The following is a 24,319-nucleotide window of genomic DNA, read 5'->3' on the forward strand; positions in this document are numbered from 1 at the left end:
AACTGTTTTATGATAAGGCCAAAAATTTGATATACTTAAGTCTAAATATTATTTAATTTGAATAAAGAGAATAGACATTCGGAACCAAGAGAATAGACATTTGAAAAACAAACATCATATGTTTTCGCCTTGAGAGCAGCATTTTATGTATGTGTGGACATGTGTTTTGTTTATCATTTTGGCTTATGGGCACAATTTTTTTCTTGGTTCGTTAAAAGAAATCAGGGGGTCTTCATAAAAATAACGAAAGGGCACTATACTCTTTTTATAGTTGGGACATTAAAAGGAAATAAGGAGGAAATAGTGAAAAATTACACAGTAAAATATATAAAAACAAAGTTTAGTTCCTCTTTATTAATAAGTAGTCCACGAGGAGTTGACGGACATAAAAGCGGGCATTAAGTTCGAGTTTTGCAGCTAAAACAATTTAAAAAGTTTATTTTCTTTAAAATGAGTTATTAAAGAAAAATAAAATGCATTTTAGAGCGATGGTGTTAAATGCTAGTAAAAAAGTGTTCACGCCTACGTAAATTTATGTTTATATTATAAAATTATTTATGTATACTAGAGTTTTTGAATTCCTTCCAAATTTTAAAGTTTTGTACCAAAAACAGTTTTTTGTTACAAAATTGTTATTTTTGCAATAAAAAATAATATTTTATCCAAAAATCAGTCAAGTTCGTTTATATCAAGCACTGTTACTGACAATACGTGGGCGCTTCAAACTATGCTATATAAATGTAACTTATAACGATAATTATCTACTGGTGACTATAACAGCTACGTAGCCCAGTGGATAGTGTGTTGGCTTACAAACTGTATGGTCCTCGGTTCGATTCTCCGTGCAGGCGAAAGGTAAAATTTAAAAAATTTATAAAAGTGAATAATTTCTTCAACATTATTTGTATTACAGAAAAAGGTGCCAAGAACTGAAATATTTCGAGGAAGTGAAAATTACGAGTATGTTAGGGAATGAGCACAATCGTCTTTGCAAAAAATTCTTCCAAGCATATAATATTTTTGGGCTCAAAATGTTTCCAAACATATAATATGTTAACATTAAACAAACATATTAATGTTTCGGCAGTATCCAATAATATATGTGCTTCCTGCAAAATATGTTTGGAACATATGTTAAAGAAGCGATTTTTTTTGAGAATGTAGAAACAGCTGTTTTTTTGTTATAAATTCAGCTGTTTGTTTCCATTTTAGTCGATCCACAGAGCTCATTCGACATACATAAACAGGCTGTAAAGCTCCTTTATTATATTGTATAGTCTGGTTTAGTAATCTTAATTAAAAAATAGTAATTGGTATTAAAACTATTCTTTCATAAATTAATATCTTAATAATGCTGCAAAAAAGCGTCGCCAAAAAAAAAGTGAAAATGTTCTTTTTGGGCCCGGAAGTGGTGCAAAATTGGCGGAGAAGCGATGAATGTAATAGGAACTCATCATAGAACGAATGTCCACCGTTTCAACAGCCGTTGCAATAAATTTGCATCACTTCTTACGGTGTGATCCATATCGTTGTGTGATATTTTCCCAAATAAATAATTTACATTTATTCGTTTTCTATTTGATTTTTGGTCGAACTTTTGTTAGAATTATATAAATATTTATAAAGACCTCGAGAAACATTAATTTATAATAATCTTTATATTTTTTATGATTTTTATTGCATTCTAACGCTTGTTTGAATATTTTCAAAAATTATCGATTTTTCTATAATGGATTTAGCATTTTTGTGGCAAAATTTGAACAATTTTTACCATTTTATTTATTCTTACACTTTTTTAAACTATTTGAAAAAAGAAAACAAAAATTACCCGTTAAAATATGAAAAAACTGAAGTAAAAAACTTCCTGTGTAGTTACTATAATTAACTTCTTTGTGAGGACATTTTTGGAAGTGCTTTTAAAGTTGTGCCTTTAAAACTAATCCCAATTTTTTTGCTGGGAAAAGTGTGGAACTACTTTTAGTTGCTTTATTATATATTATTTTGATGTCTATTTTTGTATTCTTTTTTATGAAATAAAACAATAATTGAACCTATAAGTTCAGTCTATAAATTTTTAGGCCCCCCTACCTAAATAAATAAAATTTTGTCAACATTTTCTATAGAAGTAAAATTTGGAAAAAATTCTATAAAAATAAAATTTGGAAAAAATTTTTATAGAAATAAAATTTTTCCAAAATTTTCTATAGAAATAAAATTTTAACAAAATTTTCTATAGATATAAAATTTTGACAAAATTTTCTATAGAAATAAAATTTTGACAAAATTTTCTATAGAAATAACATTTTGACAATGTTTTCTATAAAAATAAAATTTTGGTAGATTATTTTTGGCTCGAGTGGCAACCATGGTTATGAACCGATATGGACCAATTTTTGTGTGATTGGGGATCGGCTATATATAACTATAGACCGATATGGACCAATTTTGGCATGGTTATTAGCGGCCTTATACTAACACCACGTTGCAAATTTCAACCGGATCGGATGAATTTTGCTCCTCCATGAGGCTCCGGAGGACAAATCTGGGGATCGATTTATATGGGGGCTATATATAACTATGGACCGATATGGACCAATTCCTGCATGGTTGTTGGATACCATATACTAACACCACGTACCAAATTTAAACCGGATCGGATGAATTTTGCTCCTCTAAGAGGCTTCGGAAGTCAAATCTTGGGATCGGCTTATAAGGGGGCTATATATAATTATGGACCGATATGGTCCAATTTTGTCATGGTTGTTAGATACAATATACTAACACCACGTACCAAATTTCAATCGGATCGGATGACTTTTGCTCCTCTAAGAGGCTCCGGAGGTCAAATCTGGGGATCAGTTTATATGGGGGCTATATATAATTACGGGCCGATGTGGACCAATTTTTGCATGGTCATTAGAGAACATATACTAACACCATGTTCCAAATTTTAGCCGGATCGGTTGAAATTTGCTTCTCTTAGAGGCTCCGCAAACCAAATCGGGGGATCGGTTTATATGGGGGCTATATGTAATAATAATGTATAATTACGGGCCGATGTGGACCAATTTTTGCATGGTCATTAGAGAACATATGGTAACACCATGTACCAAACTTCAGCCGGATCGGATGAAATTTGCTTTGCACAGTGGCTCACAGCAAGTATATCTCGAAGGTGTAAAACGATTATAGGTAATGGTACTAAAAATACGTATTTTTTTAATATCATGTGGTAGTGGGAGATAGTATGTACGGGCGAAATATATTTGGAACCGTTACAATATATATATATATATATATATATATATATATATATATATATATATATATATATATATATATATATATATATATATATATATATATATATATATACACAGTCTCACACAAGTTTACATACGATTAAAGAATTTGTATATTATTTAAATAATAAAATATTATAAACTATGCATATATATGCTTTAATTTTTGTAAAATAATTTGAAAAACAAAGTATTTGGTAATTTTTAACAAAAAATTTTTAGTGTGGTTTATAAACAACAACAAGAAATATGTTTAGTTAGAAGGTTAAAAACTCGGGGGTATGTAAACTTGTGTAAGACTGTGTATATATATATATATATATATATATATATATATATATATATATATATATATATATATATATATATATATATATATATATATATATATATATATATATATATATATATATATATATATATATATATATATATATATATATATATATATATATATACTTTATGGGGTCTTAGAGCAATATTTCGATGTTTTACAAACGGAATGACAAAGTTAATATACCCCCCATCCTATGGTGGAGGGTATAAAAAGCCCTTAAAATAAAGTATTGAAAAACATCTACTATTTTTTAACATTTTTTTACTTTATAGTAAAGATACAAAATGTCAGAAAACTCATAGACTCCATTCCATTATTTTATAAAAATTTTCAGAATTATTAAGTCAAAGTTGGCCTTAGTCAAACGGAATTTTCCCTCAAGTTAAGATACCCATTTTCAAGATAAATCACTTAACGATAAGGACAAAACGACTTTAATGAAAAGTTTATCGACTTTTGGAAAAGGAAAAAACTTCATATCAGAGAAATGTGTATTCTATGCTAAGCGAAATTCGCATTCTCATATTTAGGACATGAAATCTTTGGCCTCACGATCATGTTTTCCGTGTATGATATTTATATGTCTCTGGCTACATTGCTGGCTGTTGTTACAAACAAATTAGTCATTGATTGCAATCGATAATTTATAGAAAGACGACACTAATAGAAACGATACCAAATTGACAAAAAAATGCAAACTCTTTAGCTACCACAGCAGTATCTGTCGTAAGGTGCCCTCTCTTAGGATTTCAAGAAATGGTACGTTATGTTAACTTAAATCTTAGGGAGATATGTAAAATAAAATAAATTATTGCAACGTGCAACTTGCATATATTACACAGTGGATTCGGTTAGATAAAAGGGAGACATTGGATTAAAAGTAAAAGTGGAATGTAGACTATATCATTTACATAAAAAAAATATTTTAAAAGGCATACATTTTCTAAAGACATAAGGTGAACATGAGTGTGTCAAATAATCTAGCCTAACAGCAACTCAAAAATGTTCAAAAGTCGGAAAGTAGTTTTTCCAAATTTAGAAAAAAAAACGAAAACTCAACTTTTTAAATTTAAAAATGTACCTTTTTCCTAAGATTCGACAATCAATCTTTTCCAAATTTAAAAAAGTCGAAAACTCACACACACACACACATCGATATATCGGTAATTCTGTTTTTACATCACTCCGATTAATAAATTTAACCAGAAGGTACACCACCACCCAGCAAAAAAAGAGCTTCCAAAAAAAGTAGATTGGACCCCCAATTTGTTATCCGGAAGTAGTGCAAACTTGGATCATCTCCAATGAATTTTACATGGGCTTGGATCCTTTGCATTGCTTTAGAAGAAATTAAAAAAACTAAATTTTTTTCAGTTTCACTTTTTATTTTTATCTTTTTTGTTAAACTTTTATTTTCTTATTATCTAATTTTTACAAATTGAAAAACTTCTTCGCTTTCACCGGCGGTTGAACCTGGGACTGTTGGACCCATAACAAAACGCCTTAGCACACTCAGCCACAAACGCCATTGAACACGATGCATCAAAACGTCTATTCAAATGTAACATGAACCTAATATGACACGAGATGTTCTTTATTATTATGAGCGAAAAAATAAAGAACGCTGGTTCAAAGTCAGCAGCGGATTTTTTTATTAAGCATTTTTCTAAAAAAAAATATTTTTTTATTATACCCTCCACCATAGGTATATTAACTTTGTCATTCCGTTTGTAACACATCGAAATATTGTTCTAAGACCCCATAAAGTATATATTCTGGGTCGTGATGAAATTCTGAGTCGATCTAGGCATCTCCGTCCGTCTGTTGAAATTACGCTAACTTCCGAACGAAACAAGCTATTGACTTGAAACTTGGAACAAGTAGTTGTTATTGATGTAGGTCGGATGGTATTGCAAATGGGCCATATCGGTCCACTTTTACGTATAGCCCCCATATAAACCGATCCCCAGATTTGGCTTGCGGAGCCTCAAAGAGAAGTAAATTTCATCCGATACGGCTGAAATTTTGTACATGGTGTTGGTATATGGTCTCTGACAACCACGCAAAAATTGGTCCACATCGGTCAAAAAATATATATAGCCCCCATATAAACCGATCCCCATATTTGGTTTACGGAGCCTGAAAGAGAAGCAAATTTCATCCGATCCGGATTAAATTTGGTGCATGATGTTGGTATATGGTCTCTGACAACCATGCAAAAATTAGTCCACATCGGTTCATAATTATATATAGCCCCCATATAAACCGATCCCCAGATTTGGCTTGCGGAGCCTCTAATAGAAGCAAATTTCATCCGATCCGGTTGAAATTTGGAACATGGTGTTAGTATAGGGTCTCTAACCACCGTGCCAGAATTGGTCCATATAGGTCCATAATTATATTTAGCCCCCATATAAACCGATCCCCAGATTTGGCTTGCGGAGCTTCTAAGAGAAGCAAATTTCATCCGATACGGTGGAAATTCGGAACATGGTGTTAGTACATGGTCTCTAACATCCGATCCGGTTCAAATTTGGAACGTGGTGTTAGTATATGGCCGCCATATACTAACATACCAAAATTGGTCCACATCGGTCTATAGTTATATATAGCCTATCCCACAAAAATTGTTCCATATGGGTTTATAATCATGGTTACCACTCGAGCCAAAAATAATCTACCAAAATTTTATTTCTATAGAAAATTTTGTTAAAATTTAATTTCTATAGAAAATTTTGTCAAACTGAAATATATACGTATTTAATCGGTCTTTTTTAATTCAATATATACCACGTATGAACTTACGAGTACTTACAATTTAGAAGACGGTGTTAGGAGGTTTTAAGATACCTTGGCATCGGCAAGCATTACCGCAACCCAAGTAATTCGATTGTGGATGGGGGTGTTTAGAAGAAGTTTCTACGCAATCCATGGTGGAGGGTACATAAGCTTCGTTTTTATTTTGTTTGTTTTTTTGATTTTTTTTTGGCATATATTTTTGTATAAATATATTTTTTCCATTAAAAATCAACAAAAAATTAAAATTTATCGTAATTTGCGAAACTTCCATGGAAGTGAAAACGTCACATGGCTCAGGTTCAAATCCCAAAAGAATTGCATCGGAAGTGAAAACAAATCGATAGGCGATCCCGGAAAGCGCTTTAAATGAAATGTTTGTGGACTTGTCCAAAAGGACTGCATCGGAAGTGGAAAAAACTTGATGGGGGATTCCGGGATGCGCTTTAAAAGAAATTTTATGGAACAACTTCCATTTTTTTTTTGCTGCAGTTAATAAATTTGTTTTATGGGATCAGCTGTTTTATCATTTTTCAGTTTTCACATCGCCAAAATTAAAAATTAAAATATTTCTGCACAAGAACTGCGATCAAATATCTTTATTGTTAGTAGAATATTTGGACAGGGTTATAGCCTTTCAAGAGATGGATCCTATCTTATGGATTTTTAATACAAAATTCAATCGCTAGATACAAACCAAATATGTATAGTGTGGCATAAACTTTATGTTACTATCATTTCTAAACTGCTCCACTGATTTTTGACATTCCATTTTATTGTTTACAAGCTTAAGAAAGTATTTGATGTATTGCAACCAGAAATAAAGTTACTCGTGATAATATTCAAGCGTGATACACTATCACTATTTCTTTATATTTGGCTGCAAAACCACAAGTGGCTATTGTTAGAGTCCTCCAGCATTAAAATGTGATTTTTTTTTTGTTTTTGTTGTTTTTTGTACCATTGCTCGTTACCGTGTAAATGACACTGCCAATGTATCGCTTTCAAAAAGTGGAAATCCACGCCAGGGCCGGAGAGTTGCTTCGCATGCTCGAAAGTAGACAGTTATTTTTAATTTTAATTTAATTGCAAATCAATCAGTGAACAAATAAAATGATCGCGTTCTGCATGCCAAAGAGGTCAACAGAAACTTTACACCTTCGAGTGGCTAACAGAATACAGGCGCCTCTGATAGTAATGGTGTGGTCTGCCATAATGCCCGATGGTCAAAATGTTAAACAGTCAAATCTCCGGATCTCAATCAGTTGGACTTTTGCACCTAGTGTATTTTGTTCCGCTAATTTCAAGACGGTGTTTCTCCGGGAATATCTCATAGTCGGATGGCCGTTTGAAAGCAATAATTGGTGCCCTAGGTGCCAATTCGAGCAAATCTAAACTGATTCTAAGATTTGATATTATTGTCGACATTTTTTGCTTTTGACAAACATGTCACATGTTCACCGTCCAAAAATAACACTGTGCTCTTGAAACAGGTTTGAGGTGATCATATTCCTTCTCTGGATGTATATACTTGTTATCTCTATTTTTACTGAAAAATATTGTCATGCGGCCAAAGATTTCATGTCCTTAAACTACGAATGCGTCTTAGTATAGAAGACGCATTTCCCTGATACAAAGTTTTTTTTCCTTGTTCAAAAGTCGATAAAGTTTTCAATGAAGTCGTTTTGTCATTATATGGTAAATTTGATGTCTTTTTGCATCTTGGCTACAAAGCTAAAAAGCTTTTAACGGCCATTTTCATGTAGCACCGTTAGGCTTTAACTGCCAGTTAACAGAAAGTAAATTCCAAATATCTTCTCTCCGGTTAACTTTAACTGAAAAATTTTCGGCAGTTAAGTTCCTAACTGTCATATGAAATATATACGCAAGATGGCAGCTATGCCCATAATACGGTTTAAAAGTTCGTTAGTTAACGGAGCACTAACAGAGCTTCATGAAAATGGGCGTAAAAATAGGAGGTGTTTTTCAACACTTTATATTAAAGCCGTTTTTCACTTCAAACATTCCATAATTATACCCTAACTGTGATCTGCCAAAAAATGTGCCTACCAGAAATATTGATTTTAGACGCAATAAAATATATATCGATCGACTCAGAATCACCTCCTGAGTCGATCTAGCGCAGAGATGGTCTTTCGTAAACTGTAAAGTATTTGACATACATTTACGACGTATTTTACCATACGTCAAAAACGTCGTAAACCTTCTGAAAATACCTAGTTTTTGACAATATAAGAATTTGTACAGTACACTTGTTTTAGAACCGTGTATTTCATACTTTTTTTTACTTTTTGTATTTCCGAATGCCTTTTCATTATAAAAAATTCCCTTAAATTAAAAATGCTAACCTTCGTAAAATATTTAGTTTTTTGCAATATAAGTATTTTTGTACAGCATACGTTTTTTAGAATCATTTATGTTTTACTTTATTCGAGAATGCCTTTCCTTATAAACAAGTAGTGAAGATAAGTGTACTACTGCCAGCTGGATTTCACATTGCCGTATTAAAAGAGGAGTTATTAATTAATTTAAATCAACGCGGTTGGCATGTCCACAAGTTGTACGTAAATCCTACTTTTACTACAACAATTTTCACAGTTTCAGAAAACGCGTTGCATTCAAACGTTTAAGCCTGCAAATTGCTTTTGAATAAAAATTTCAAAATATTATTATAAAAAAAATCTAAAATACTTCAATATGACGTTTCCATAACTTAGGATATTAAAAAGCAGTCTTTGAAATCAAATCTAAGGATCCTGTATGTGTTTTTGACATTTACTACGTTTTTTACGTTTTATACAGGTATATGACGTTTTTGACGTTTACAACTTTTTGACAGTAGAAATTTTAAAAAATTGCTATTCGGACCATCTCTGATCTAGCGCTTGGTGTCCGTCCGTCTGTCATGTATTTGTTGTTCGCAGGATTCCATACAAAGTTTTTTTGGGCACAAGGGTGAACGCTATGGAATTTGGAAGAAATCGGATCAAATTTAGATATAGCTCCCATATATATGTATCGCCCGATTTCGACAAATGGGGTCACGTTGCGCTTTATTACTCACCGATCGTCGTCAAATTTGGCACAAAGTAATTACCACTCTTCAGTCTGCAAAATTTTATCGAAATCGGTTCAGATTTAGATATAGCTCTTAAGGGTGATACGGTAAAAATTTGGTCAAGGGAAAACGCGTGTAAATCGGTGAAATCGTTTATTTAAAAAATCAAATTAAATTTCTTTTTCAAGTTCAATTAGTATAAAATTCAGGGAAAATATTCAGTTAGGCTTTCGCTTTTCCAAATCCGAATTGCCGGGCCTCACGCTTGACACCTGCCATCAGATTTTGTACAGCCACCTTGTCCACCTTCTTCGCCGCAGAAAGCCAGTTTGCCTTGAACTGTTGCTCGTCCTTAGCAGTTTTTTGGTCTTCTTTAGGTTCCGCTTGACAATAGCCCAGTATTTCTCAATTGGGCGGAGCTCTGGCGTGTTGGGAGGGTTCTTGTCCTTGGGAACCACCTGCACGTTGTTGGCGGCGTACCACTCCATGGCCTTTTTACCGTAATGGCAAGATGCCAAATCCGGCCAAAACAGTACGGAACAACCGTGTTTCTTCAGGAAAGGCAGCAGACGTTTATTCAAACACTCTTTCACGTAAATTTCTTGGTTGACAGTCCCGGAAGCTATGAAAATGCTGCTTTTCAAGCCACAGGTACAGATGGCTTGCCAAACCAGATATTTCTTTGCGAACTTTGACAGTTTTATGTGCTTGAAAATATCTGCTACCTTTCCCCTTCCTTTTGCCGTATAAAACTCCTGTCCCGGAAGCTGCTTGTAGTCGGCTTTGACGTAGGTTTCGTCGTCCATTACCACGCAGTCAAACTTCATCAGCATCGTCGTGTACAGCCTCCGGGATCGCGCTTTGGCCGTCGTATTTTGTTTACCATCGCGATTTTGAGTCACTACCTTCTTGTAAGTCGATAGTCCGGCTCGTTTTTGGCTCGATGCACGGTTGTAGACGATACACCCAGCTTATTTGCGGCATCTCGGAGAGAGAGGTTAGGGTTTCGCTTGAAACTACCGGCAACTCTCTTTGTCGTCTCAGCGGCTTCCGGTTTTCGATTTCCCCCCGATCCAGACTTCCTGGCTGTCGACAAACGTTCCCCAAACACTTTAATTACATTTGTAACGGTTGATTTGGCAACTTTGAGTGATTTTGCCAGCTTTGCGTGCGAGTAGCTCGGATTTTCGCGATGCGCGAGCAAAATTTTGATACGCTGCTCTTCTTGCTTGGACGGCATTTTGACAACTGAAGAGTGAATTCCGAAATCAAAATAGGAGCAACATACTACACACACACCTTCAAAATGAGGGGTGTTCAGGTTTTTTTTTTTTTTTAATGCAAAATTGAAAGAAATACGTCAAGTTTATATTAACCAAATTTTGACCGTATCACCCTTTATGTATCGTCCGATTTTCCCCAAATTGGCCAGAAAACCCTTATTTATCAACCGATCTTACTCAAACTTGGCCAACTTTAGTCTTTTGTAATACTTGCAATATGTGCAAAAAATCATCGAGATCGGTTCAGATTTAGCTATAGCTCCCATATATATGTATCGCCCGATTTTTCCAAATTTGGCCATAAAACACTTATTTATCAACCGTTCTTACTAAAATTTAGCACATGGTAATCTTCTGTGTTATTAACCAAACCCACAATATCTTCCAAATCGGTTCACATTTAGATATATATGAAGCGCCCGACTTTCAAAAATTTGACCCTAACAACTTTATTTTTGACCATAGTGGCCTCAAATTCAGCAAATGGTAATCTACTGTAATATAAACTAAACCTGCAAAATATCATCCAAATGGGTTCAGATTTAGATATAGTTCCCATATATTTGTATCTCCCGTTTTTCAAAAATTTACCCCTAATGACTTTATTTATGACCATTATTTATTAACTAATCTTACTGAATGTTTTGCTTCATTTGTGTATATTTTTTTTCCAGCCTTTTAGTTCATTTAACTAACGTACGCAAAAAATCATTAGAGTAATGAAAACTTTCTCCAAACATAAAAATTGCTTGAACTAAAATAAACTTAAATTGGTTTTAATGAAATAGAGGGTTCACTTTTTTGAGTGTAGAGCTCCCATAAACATGTGCCATTAATTTTCATAAATATGGAACTACGCTTTAATTCCCGAACCTATACCAATAATGCCCTACAAATGCTTATGTATTCTACATCACTAGGGGTGGTTTAGGGTATGATATATTCGGCCCCGATCGACTTTCTACTTTACTTAATTGTTTTTACTTGTAGTTGAGTCTGAATTTGAAAATCTAATAAGTTGTCGTTAACACATTTTTAATGGACTTTGATAGCTCACGAAGAAAACAGCTGAAAAAACGAATAAATAAAAACTTGTTTCCTGGAATCAAGTAAGCAAAACTAAGTTTTAAAAGTGAGTTGTGTCTTCAATTTGTCCTTACTTCAATTATCCGCTCCTTTGACTCAAATTTAATACCAAAATCATTAGTGTAAAGACCAACCGTACATGCTTTTTATCAGTGTATTTATTGAGTAGGTTTCATTGAATTACAGTCTTCAATCGTCCAACAATTTCACATTTTGTTGCATTTTGTTTGGACCATAATAAGAAGGATTATGGTGAAACTCACAAATATTTTGTGATTGTGATTGTGATTAAGCTCGCCACCAATAGCAATCAAACTTTTCCGCTTGAAAATTCATTTCAGATAAACTCAAACGCAACTGCTTTTGGAGGCTTTTAAACACTATATAGCAGAATGAGCGAGGTAATTCTTCGTGTCACATATCCTTTAATTTTATTTAATATTATTTAAATAATTTAAATTTAATTTAATTTTAGTCACTACGTTTTGGTGTTGTCCAGTTTGATATGCCCGCGACCCTCAATGATGGTATACAAATATCAAAATACAAAACTAATGTCAAAATAAATGCAATTACTCTCAATGGTAAATAAAGCTGTTGTGATGAAATATCTTCATGGACTTATTACGTCCATGAATTTAATACCATCCTAAATAGTCGTATTGCCAAAACTCCAAATAAGCAAATTGCCACAAAATTCGAGTTAATGAACTGTGACAAAATCTCACAAATTCCTCCTAAATACAATTTGATTAATTGTCTTCATATTATTTAGGTATTAAGGGTTTTGTTTGATATGTGTTATGTACCATAATTTTTTTATTAAAAATTTCATACCCAATTATTTCTTTGTGTTATCTTGCAAATATATTTTTTCCGGGTTAGACAAAAGAAATGGGCATGACTTGATATTTATGATATTTTAATGTTATTGGCCATCAAACGATTAGGGGCAAATGTGTTGTAATCAATGAAAATGTTTGGGAGATAACGATTTCGTATAGAAAGGAAAATTAAAATTATGACAATGCTACATCTTTATTATGTGGTTGTCAAGCCTGTACTTTTTTACCAAAAAAATCTTAAAGAAGTTACACAGCAAAAACTAAATGTTGATTGAAGTTCGAAATCAATGAAAATAACACTAGTTTACACTGAAAATGTACATTTGATGAGAGGTGAATTTCCTTATGTATTTTGATCTGCTAAATTCGAAAATGAAGGTTAAATTTTGCATTATTATAATCGGACATTTCTAGCTCGAGATATAGGATTTGTTTAGTGAAAAAAGGCCGAAAAAATTAAAAATAATGGTATATCTCAAAAACTCTTCCTTAAAAAAATTTAACCTTTGTTTTCAGATTTAGTAGATCAAAATATATAAGAAAAGTCACCTCTCATAAAATGTACATGAAACAAAACTAAATCAATGTAAAAATTAATTGGTAAATTAAAGTTTTTAATCAAATTAACAATTAAAGTCAATTTAGAAAACACCAAAAAAAGTTAACCCACCATGAAAGAAAGTTTAGGTTTATATCAGAAAATTGTAACTACAACATTTTAGTAATTGCAACATGAATAATAAGTTCATACTTTTTATAAATTGAAAAAAAATTATAAAAATATTTTTTTTTTCTGTTCAATAAAATTTCATATTATGAAAAACAAGTATATACAGCAGTAAGTTCGACCGGGCCGAATCTTAAATACCCACCACCATGAACCAAATATTAAGGTTTCCTTTGAAATTTCAGGAGGGCTTGAGGACTTGAGGACACTTCCCGAAGATAAATATAAAGATTTCACCTATGAGGACTATATCAGATTCTGGATTTATAAGAACCATTTTTGTTTAAGTCTTAGAGGAATCATTAACATCTCTTGTAAGTGTACAAGAAAATTATAAAATAATTTGATTTGAAATCTTAAATCTGTAGAAGTAAAATCTGGAAATTTTACATAGAGTTTCAAGCAATTTTCATTATCAGTGTGCCTTCTACACCCTCAAGAAGTGAACTCGGTCTATATGGAGGCATTACCAAATGGACCGATAAAAACTTAATCCGATACACGTTTTTGTGAGCCTAAAATACCAGAATATTTACAATTTCAGGCAAATCGGATAAAAACTACGGTTTCTAGAAACCCAAGGAGTTAAATCGGGAGATCGTTCTTATGGGGGCTATACTTAAATATGGACCGATACTCACCGTTTTCGGCACACCTCTTTATGACCCGAAAATACCTCTAGATTTCCAATTTCAGGCAAATAGGATAAAAACTTCGGATTCTAGAAGCCCAAGAAGTAAAACCGGGAAATCGGTCTATATGGGGGCTATACCAAAATATGGACCGATACTCACCGTTTTCGGCACACCTCTTTATGGTCCTAAAATACCTCTAGATTTCCAATTTCAGACAAATTGGATAAAAACTACGCTTTCTATAAGCCCAAGACCCCAAATCGGGAGGTCGTTTTATATGGGGACCAACCAAAACATGGACCGATACCCACAATTTTTGACACACGTATTTATGGACCTACAATACCTCTAGATTTCCAATTTCAGGTAAATTGAATAAAAATTGCGGTTTCTATAAGCCCAAGAAGTAAAATCGGGAGATCGGTCTATATGGGGGCTATACCAAAACATGGACCGATACTCACCATTTTCGGCACACCTCTTTATGGTCGTAAAATACCTCTAGATTTAAAATTTCAGGCAAATTGTATAAAAGCTACGATTTCTATAAGCCCAAGACCCCAAATCGGGAGGTCGGTTTATATGGGGACTATATCAAAACCTGGACCGATATAGCCCATCTTCGAATTTGACCTGCCTGCAGACAAAAGACGAGTTTTTGCAAAATTTCAGCACGATTGCTTCATTATTGAAGACTGTAGCGTGATTACAACAGACAGACAGACAGACAGACAGACAGACGGACATCGTTATATCGTCTTAGAATTTCTCCCTGATCAAGAATATATATACTTTATATAGTCGGAAATCGATATTTCGATGTGTTACAAACGGAATGACAAACTTATTATACCCCCGTCACCATTCTATGGTGGTGGGTATAAAAATGGAAATAAAAATTGTTAAAATGTCTTTAGCGCGCTATATGAAGTTCTAGACAGACACAATTTAAGTACATTTCAGCAAACATTGCCAATTTTAGGAAAATGTGAATATTTTCATATTTAGTAAATTTGTGTACTTCATTTGTATAAAACTGTTTTCCCCATTTTTGTTAAAGTCATTAAAGTAAGCAAAAAATAATTAAAATAAGAAAATCTTAAAATAAGAAAATTTTCTCACATTTGGTAAAATTTAACTAAAATTAACAAAATTTCATGAACTAAAATAAAGTTCAATAATCACATTGTCTTTTTTCTGGGTTGCCAAATTTACAAGTGTATTTAATATAAAGGAAAAATCTGCTAAATGTTTATAGCTTTTCATTAATACTTGTATTCTCTTTTATTTTGCTTTGCAGGATTTTAATTTCTACGATACGGATAATGATGATGATATTCATTTTCAATATCATGATACAATGAAATTAGCAAACCCCAGTGATTCTATGACAACAGCGTCCAATCAGTCGCAACGACAACCACCATCACACTTGGCAATACCCACAATAATTACTACCAACCTAACAAATAATCAATTTCAACAGCAACATCAACATCAACATCAAAAGAATCCCTATGATATTGTACAAGACAATACCACAAATGTGGAAGCTATTATACTACAAAATCAAGTGGACACATTACATTGGCAATTGAAACAGGTAATTAATAGGAAATCAAGATTGATTACAACAACTAACTCTGAAATCAACCAGCAATTCATTATGCCACAATATAATTTTTTTTCAACAGCAAAGTGATTGCGGTTACAAGGCATTAAATAAAAGATTTAAGAGACAAATCTTACAAGAAGTCACTCGTGAGAAACGAAAGACTTAAGACACAAACATTAATTACTTCTCTTGTGGTAGGCCCTAGCCTCAAGGAGGTAATGGTGTTAGAATAATTCCAGTTTCCATGAATTATTTTTTATTTCTTTTTGTGTCACAGCTCCATGTTTGATACATTCGTTATTTTCATTCAGTTGTTTTCTTTCCTATATTCCATGAAGACGGATATAATTAGTAAAGCAGTCAATACCAACACTTTATTTTTAAAATATTTTATAAATACGTATATATGTATATGTGGGACATTCCACGTTAGGAAAAAATGAGTTTAATTTAATAAAAGTACGGTGGTTCGAATAGGTTCTGGATCGAAACATTTTCAGCTAGGACAAACTTAAAAAATCCCATAATTTATTGGAGTCATAAAAAATCAAAGGAAACTTAATATATTTCACATAATAGTCAATTGTTTTAAATGTCCGCATATTCAAAGATTTCATTTCCTTAAACTACACAGAAAAAAATGAATATTTGAATCAAATACAAAAATTGTGATTTCAATTATTTTTGTATTTGATTTTCAACTTATTACAAAAATCATGAATCCAATTAACAAAATTGTAAAGTCGTCGTAAAATTAATTTCAAATAAGTGCATATTTGTACTGAGTAGAAAAGTAATTGGAATTTGTCAAGACATTTAAATGATACTGTAATCAATCCAAATACATTAGTTTTTCAAATATACGGTATTTTTAATGACAGTCGTAATTAAACTGAGTACAATGTTTATTCAACTTTGTAGCCGTGATCAATTACCAATTAAGTCGAAAAGAGAATTTTACAGAATCTCCCAACCACACATATCTACATATCTGAGTTTATGGAGACTCGAAAAAAGAGGGATTTGCACCACTTGGTCCAATACTCATTTGACATGATTTATTTAATCGCCTCCGCTATATTCTCTGTAATACAAAATATTTAGAAATAATCGAATTTATATAAGATTTACCTTTTGTTCAGACGACCACGAACCATACACTCAGCCACATAATTCTGATAGCCATCAAATATTTTTTTGTCGTTAATTAAAATTGTTCCCTCATTTACGAGGGACTGAAAAAATATTTGGGCATTAGCGAGAGTGAAGAACAAAAGCTGTTTGTGAATGTGCGCGAGTAAAATTTCTTCAAAATCACGATCACAAAAAAAAAAAAATAAGATAAAATTAACCTTCACGGAAAAATTAACACTCAGGATAAAATTCGCATGTTCGTGGGCAAAAATATTACTTCGTGAGTTTGCATGATTGAAATTTCGCTCACGCACATATCTCTAATTTATGTAAACGTGGTTTAGAATAAATATACTTACCTACAGCAACACTGCAAATGGTTTTTAATATATCTTATAGAAGGAGCGTGAAGAATATTTGTGAGCGTACTTGCGATTTGGAGATCCGTGCTCTTTAAAGACCAATATGACAATAACATTAGATTCTGTTTATGTGAGTATACTTATTATACCCTCCACCATAGGATGGGGTATATTAACTTTGTCATTCCGTTTGTAACACATCGAAATATTGCTCTAAGACCCCATAAAGTATATATGTTCTGGGTCGTGGTGAAATTCTGAGTCGATCTGAGCATGTCCGTCCGTCCGTCCGTCTGTTGAAATCACGCTAACTTCCGAACGAAACAAGCTATCGACTTGAAACTTGGCACAAGTAGTTGTTATTGATGTAGGTCGGATGGTATTGCAAATGGGCCGTATCGGTCCACTTTTACGTATAGCCCCCATATAAACGGACCCTCAAATTTAGCTTGCGATTGCTCTAAGAGAAGCAAATTTAATCCGATCCGGCTGAAATTTGGTACATGATGTTAGTATATGGTCTCTAACAACCATGCAAACATTGGTCTACATCGGTCCATAATTATATATAGCCCCCATATAAACCGATCCCCCGATTTGGCTTTCGGAGCCTCTAAGAGAAATAAATTTCATCCGATCCGGCTGAAATTTGGTACATTGTGTTGGTATATGGTCTCTAACAACTATGCAAAAATTGGTCCACATCGCTCCTTAATTATATATAGCCCCCATATAAACCGATCCCCAGATTTGGCTTGCGAAGCCTCTAAGAGAAGCAAATTTCATCCGATCCGGCTGAAATTTGGTACATGATGTTAGTATATGGTCTCTAACAACCATGCAAAAATTGGTCCACATAGGTCCATAATTATATATAGCCCCCATATAAACCGATCACCAAATTTGGCTTGCGGAGCCTCTAAGAGAAGCAAATTTCATCCGATCCGGCTGAAATTTGGTACATGGTGTTAGTATGGTCTCTAACAACCATGCAAAATTTGGTCCACATCGGTCCATAATTATATACAGCCTCCATATAAACCGATCCCCACATTTGACCTCCGGAGCCTCGTGGAAGAGCAAAACTCGACCGATTCGGTTGAAATTTGGTATGTGGTGTTAGCATATAGTCTCTAACAACCATGCAAACATTGGTCTACATCGGTCCATAATTATATATAGCCCCCATATAAACCGATCCGCCGATTAGGCTTTCAGAGCCTCTAAAAGAAACAAAGTTTATCCGATCCGGCTGAAATTTGGTACATGATGTTAGTATATGGTCTCTAACAACCATGCAAACATTGGTCTACATCGGTCCATAATTATATATAGCCCCCATATAAACCGATCCGCCGATTAGGCTTTCAGAGCCTCTAAAAGAAACAAAGTTTATCCGATCCGGCTGAAATTTGGTACATGATGTTAGTATATGGTCTCTAACAACCATGCAAACATTGGTCTACATCGGTCCATAATTATATATAGCCCCCATATAAACCGATCCCCCGATTTGGCTTTCGGAGCCTCTAAGAGAAATAAATTTCATCCGATCCGGCTGAAATTTGGTACATTGTGTTGGTATATGGTCTCTAACAACTATGCAAAAATTGGTCCACATCGCTCCTTAATTATATATAGCCCCCATATAAACCGATCCCCAGATTTGGCTTGCGAAGCCTCTAAGAGAAGCAAATTTCATCCGATCCGGCTGAAATTTGGTACATGATGTTAGTATATGGTCTCTAACAACCATGCAAAAATTGGTCCACATAGGTCCATAATTATATATAGCCCCCATATAAACCGATCACCAAATTTGGCTTGCGGAGCCTCTAAGAGAAGCAAATTTCATCCGATCCGGCTGAAATTTGGTACATGGTGTTAGTATGGTCTCTAACAACCATGCAAAATTTGGTCCACATCGGTCCATAATTATATACAGCCTCCATATAAACCGATCCCCACATTTGACCTCCGGAGCCTCGTGGAAGAGCAAAACTCGACCGATTCGGTTGAAATTTGGTATGTGGTGTTAGCATATAGTCTCTAACAACCATGCAAAAATGTATTCATATCGGTCCATAATTATATATGTAGCCCAAATATAAACCGATCAACAGATTTGACCTCCGGAGCCCCTTGGAAGAGCAAAATTCATCCGATTCGTTTGAAATTTGGTACGTGTATTTAGTACATGATATTTAACAACCACGCCAAAAGTGGTCCATATCAGTCCATAACCATATATAGCCCCCATATAAACCGATCCCGAGATTTGGTTTTGGAGCCACTTGGAGGAGCAAAAAATTTGGTACATTGTGCTAGTATATGGCCGTTAACAACCATGCCTAACTAGGTCCATATCGGTATATAGTTATATATAGCCCTCAGATAAATAGATCCCAATCACACAAAAATTGGTCTATATCAAGTTCATAATTGTATATAGCCCACATATAAGCGGCCCCATATTTCAATTGTGGCTCTCTACGTACCGTGCAAAAGTCCATATCGATTCGTAATTATTTGTAGACTTACCTATACATACCTTTTTTGTCTAATATATACCACATATGGACTAACTCACAATTTAGAAAACGATGCTAAGAAGTTTTAAGATACCACAACCCAATTAATTCGATTGTGGATGACAGTCTTTCGTAGAAGTTTCTACGCAATCCATGGTGGAGGGTACATAAGATTCGGCCTGGCCGAACTTACTGCCGTATATACTTGTTCAAATCTCTTTTCTCTTGGTTCCGAATGAATTTTCTCTCCGAATACTCATTTTAATATTTTTACTTAAGCATATACAATTTTTGGCGAAGTCTTATATCACAACATATATATGTTTACTCCAAATTTGTAACTTTATACTTGTTTATATTCACACATAGTATTTTTTCAATCTTCAATGAAATTTTCTTTGCGTATATATATTTTTAAGGCGTCAATTGGTTACTTTCATTATTTTACTTCCAGCATACACTGTATGTCTCTCTTTCTAAACACATATATGTTTATAGTTTATTTCTAAATTAATATATGTTTGCATCCAAGCATATTATATTTACGAACATTTTATGTCCCAAACATAATATGTTCTAACATATTAACATTTATGTCCCAAACATGTTATGCTAGTTTATGAACATTATATGCTTGCACTTACAAATATTGTGTTTAAAAATTTGAGTTCCAAACATACAATTTTTACACCCAAACATATGAAAAACATTCTTTTTCGTCCGTGCAGTCATTGTATTTCATTTTGGCCCACAATCATGCTACTACAACAAATGGAACGATACCCACTTCAAGAACCAATTAAAATGATTGAAATTCAATACACTGAAAAAAAATATTGTCGTGAGGTCAATGATTTCATGTCTTTAAAATACGAATGCAAATTTTGCTTAGCATAGAAGATGCATTTCTCTAATATAAAGTGTTTTCTATGGTCAAAAGTAGATAAACTTTTCGATGAAGTCGTGTTGTCCTTATAATTAAGTGATTTGACTTGAAAATGGGTATCATAACATGAAAGAAAACACTTTTGGACTAAGGTCGACTTGACTTTAATAATTCAGAAAAATTCTTTAAATTTAATAAAATTGTCTTTAAATTTGTTGTATTTTTGCATCTTGACTACAAAGCGAAAAATCGTTCAAATATAGGACATTTTTTTCAACACTTTATTTTAAAGACGTATTTTACTTGAAACATAGCATCATTTCTACTGGAAGTCGAGTCTTAATTTGGAAAATAAAGTTGTCGTTAACTCCTTTTTAAAGGATTTTGATAGCATGTGAAGATAATTAGGTAATTGCAATATATCGGTTCCTAATTATACATAGTCTCCACACTAAAAAAAATATTGTCGTGAGGTCAAAGATTTCATGTCTTTAAAATACGAATGCAAATTTTGCTTAGCATACACGGATGAAAAAGACTGTTTTTCATATGTTTGGCTATAAACATTATATGTTTGGAACACAAATTTTTAAACACAATATTTTTGAGTGCAAGCATATAATGTTCATAAACTAGCATAACATGTTTGGGACATATATGTTAATATGTTAGAACATATTATGTTTGGGACATAAAATGTTTGTAAATATAATATGCTTGGATGCAAACATATATTAATTTAGAAATAGCCTATAAACATATATGTGTTTAGTAGCTTGGAGCGCTATTTAACAGGGAGCGATATTGAATTAAGTTGGTGGTTGTTGCTTGTTATTACAAAATTAACATTTTATTTTTCCTTGGGCAATTGATCAGCTACTTCTTTGATCCTTACAAACTGTGTGGTCCGCTGTTCGAATCTCCGTCCGGCAAAAGGTAAAATTAAAATAAAAAAAAATCATACAATTGAATAATTTCTTCTACAATGTTTGTATTACAGAAAAAGGTGTTAAGAACTAAAAAATCTCGTGGAAGTGAGAAAGATGTGGGGAATATACAATTGGGCAGAAACAAAATTTTGAGCATTCAGGTCGAAAACCTATGTTGTTAGCACCTATATTACCTGTTTATTTTTATAATTCATTATGATTGTAAATATATAAATAAATAAATAAAATTTTGAGCACAATATTGTTTGGGAGAATTTTTTTTAAGCATATAATATTTTTGGGTGCAAAATGCTTCCAAACATATTATATGTTCACATAATAACATATTGTTTTTTTGGAAGACAACATTATTGAATTTGGATGCAAAAATACAAAATGTTTGGAACTTAGACTACCCAAACATATATTGTTTAGACCAATATGCTTTCAAACATATTACATATTGGAAGAGATCAAACATATAAATGTTTGGGCAATAGCCAAAAATGTATATGCTTGAAGCAAAATATGTTTGGGAGTATATGTTACAGAAGCGATTTTTTGCGAGCGTGTAGAAGACGCATTTCTCTAGTATAAAGTTTTTTTCCTTGACCAAAGGTCGATAAACCTTTCAATGAAGTCGTATTGTCCTTATAATTAAGTGATTTGATTTAAAAATGGATATCATAACATGAAAGAAAAAATGTTTGGGCTAAGGTCAACTTGACTTTAATAATTTAGAAAAAATCTTTAAATTTAATGAAATTGTCTTTAAATTTGTTATCTTTGTGCATCTTGACTACAAAGCACAAAATCGTTCAAATATATGACATGTTTTTCAACGCTTTATTTTAAAGACGTTTTGTACTTGAAACACAGCATAATTTCTACTAGAAGTCGAGTCTTAATTTGGAAAATAAAGTCGTCGTTAACTTGTTTTTAAAGGACTTTGATAGCATATGAAGAAAAAAAGTTTAAAAAGCGAAAAATTTAAATTTGCTTCGTAGAAGCAAATACACAAAACCCGATTTTAAAAGAGAATTGTGTCTTAAAAGTATCCTTACTTGTATTCTCCGCTTCTTTGGCTCGGAATCAATACCAAATTTTTTAAAGTAAAGACAAAATCTTTGGAACCGGGTATGCTTTTTTTTCAGTGCATATAAACCGATTTCTAGATTTTACTCCTTGAGCCTCCTGGAGGAGCAAATTCAGTCCAACTTTTGTTTGTTGATTTTCCATGGAATGTATCATATATATGTTTATACCTATCGTGTTTGTTGCTACCATGATTTTCGTTGCTGTGAGTTCTTTTATATTTTTTTCTGTTCTATGAAATTCAATTAATATGCTCTCATATCATGTGCTGCATACTTTTCTCACGACTAATCTGATGTTAATTATGGTTCTGTATCTTTTTTGTTCGAAGTACTTTGGCTAGCGTTTTTTTTCCTTCTTCTAATGTTCATGTGATATAGGTTTCTTTTGATTTCGTCATTATCATACCTTGACGTTGTAATTATTTTATTTTCTAGGTCTACTGATCTCTGTGCCTTTCTCTGACATTGTTATTTACGCAGAACATGTAGATATTTCAATTTTTTCCATTGTCTATGATTCGTGATTGGCTGATATTATCCGAAAAGTAGGCAAGTGTACTTGATTTTTATTTTAATTAAGTGAGAATATTAAAACCCTCAGAATTTTCAATGCCAATATATGATTTTGTAATTATTGTGGGTTTTGACTTAATTATAGAGAAAATCAGGCCAAATCTCAGGTAATGGGGAAAATTATTTGTTTTGCAGGAAGTATTTGTATTGTTTTTATATTGTCTATAGCTTAGATCTAAGATTAAACTACAAAAAATATGTTATTATTTTTATGACAAAGCTAAATAAGTAGTACTTCCGCTGAAAAATCAATTGTTTCTCATTCATGTATAAATATACCAAGAGGTATACTGCTCACTCTGGTAAACCAACTCGACTTCTACATCAGCTTATAGACCATATATCATGGATTTAACCGATTTCCTTGCCCGACCTTTTTTTTAAGAAAATTGAAAAAAACTAGATTTATTTGAAAGTTACAGAGGATGTTGGAAGAGGTTGTGGAATTAATATAGGGTATCTCCACCTTGTTCCACATTTTTAAACATGACAAAAATTCGATATGTAGGTACTTAATTGTTTGATATTTACAGGAGGAGAGCCCCTTCCTATCAGACTATTAAAGTAAACAACTTAAATTTACATAAAAGTGCCAGGCAATGCGGTGCTTCATCTTCATCTTTCCCGTATCCGATATTTTTTTATATTTTGTTTTTAAAGAATCTTTAAATGTTTAAGATTTTCTCATATTTATTTGACATCAAACATAAAGTGTTTTTATGCAGTTCAAAAAGATTCCTAATTTTCCCTGAGGAGATGGACATCTCCACTTGACCAACCACGCACTGACAAAAATATTGTCGTGAGGTCAAAGATTTCATGTTTTTAAAATACGAATGCAAATTTTGCTTAGCATAGAAGACGCATTTCCCTAATATAAAGTTTTTTTTTTGCCTGGTACAAAAGTCGATAAACTTTTCAATGAAGTCGTATTGCCCTTATAATTAAGTGATTTCACTTAAAAATGGGTATCATAACAAGAAAGAAAAACTGTTTGGGCTAAGGTCAACTTGACTTTAATAATTCTTTAAATTTAATGAAATAGTCTTTAAATTTGTTGTCTTTTTGCATCTTGACTACAAAGCAAAAAATCGTTCAAATA

At 32.9% G+C, this 24,319-nt stretch overlaps 1 protein-coding gene across 1 annotated transcript in view; it reads left to right on the plus strand.

Moving 5' to 3' along the window:
* Positions 1–24,319, plus strand: part of LOC142233848 (uncharacterized) — a 220,969-nt gene that overhangs the window by 164,313 nt on the left and 32,337 nt on the right. Inside the window, exon 2 of the mRNA XM_075304915.1 lies at positions 15,391–15,693. Coding sequence (XP_075161030.1) covers positions 15,391–15,693 — 303 coding nt within the window. The remainder of the gene's footprint in view (positions 1–15,390; positions 15,694–24,319) is intronic.

Source organism: Haematobia irritans, chromosome 4 (assembly GCF_050003625.1).
Source record: "Haematobia irritans isolate KBUSLIRL chromosome 4, ASM5000362v1, whole genome shotgun sequence".
Taxonomy (NCBI): domain Eukaryota; kingdom Metazoa; phylum Arthropoda; class Insecta; order Diptera; family Muscidae; genus Haematobia; species Haematobia irritans.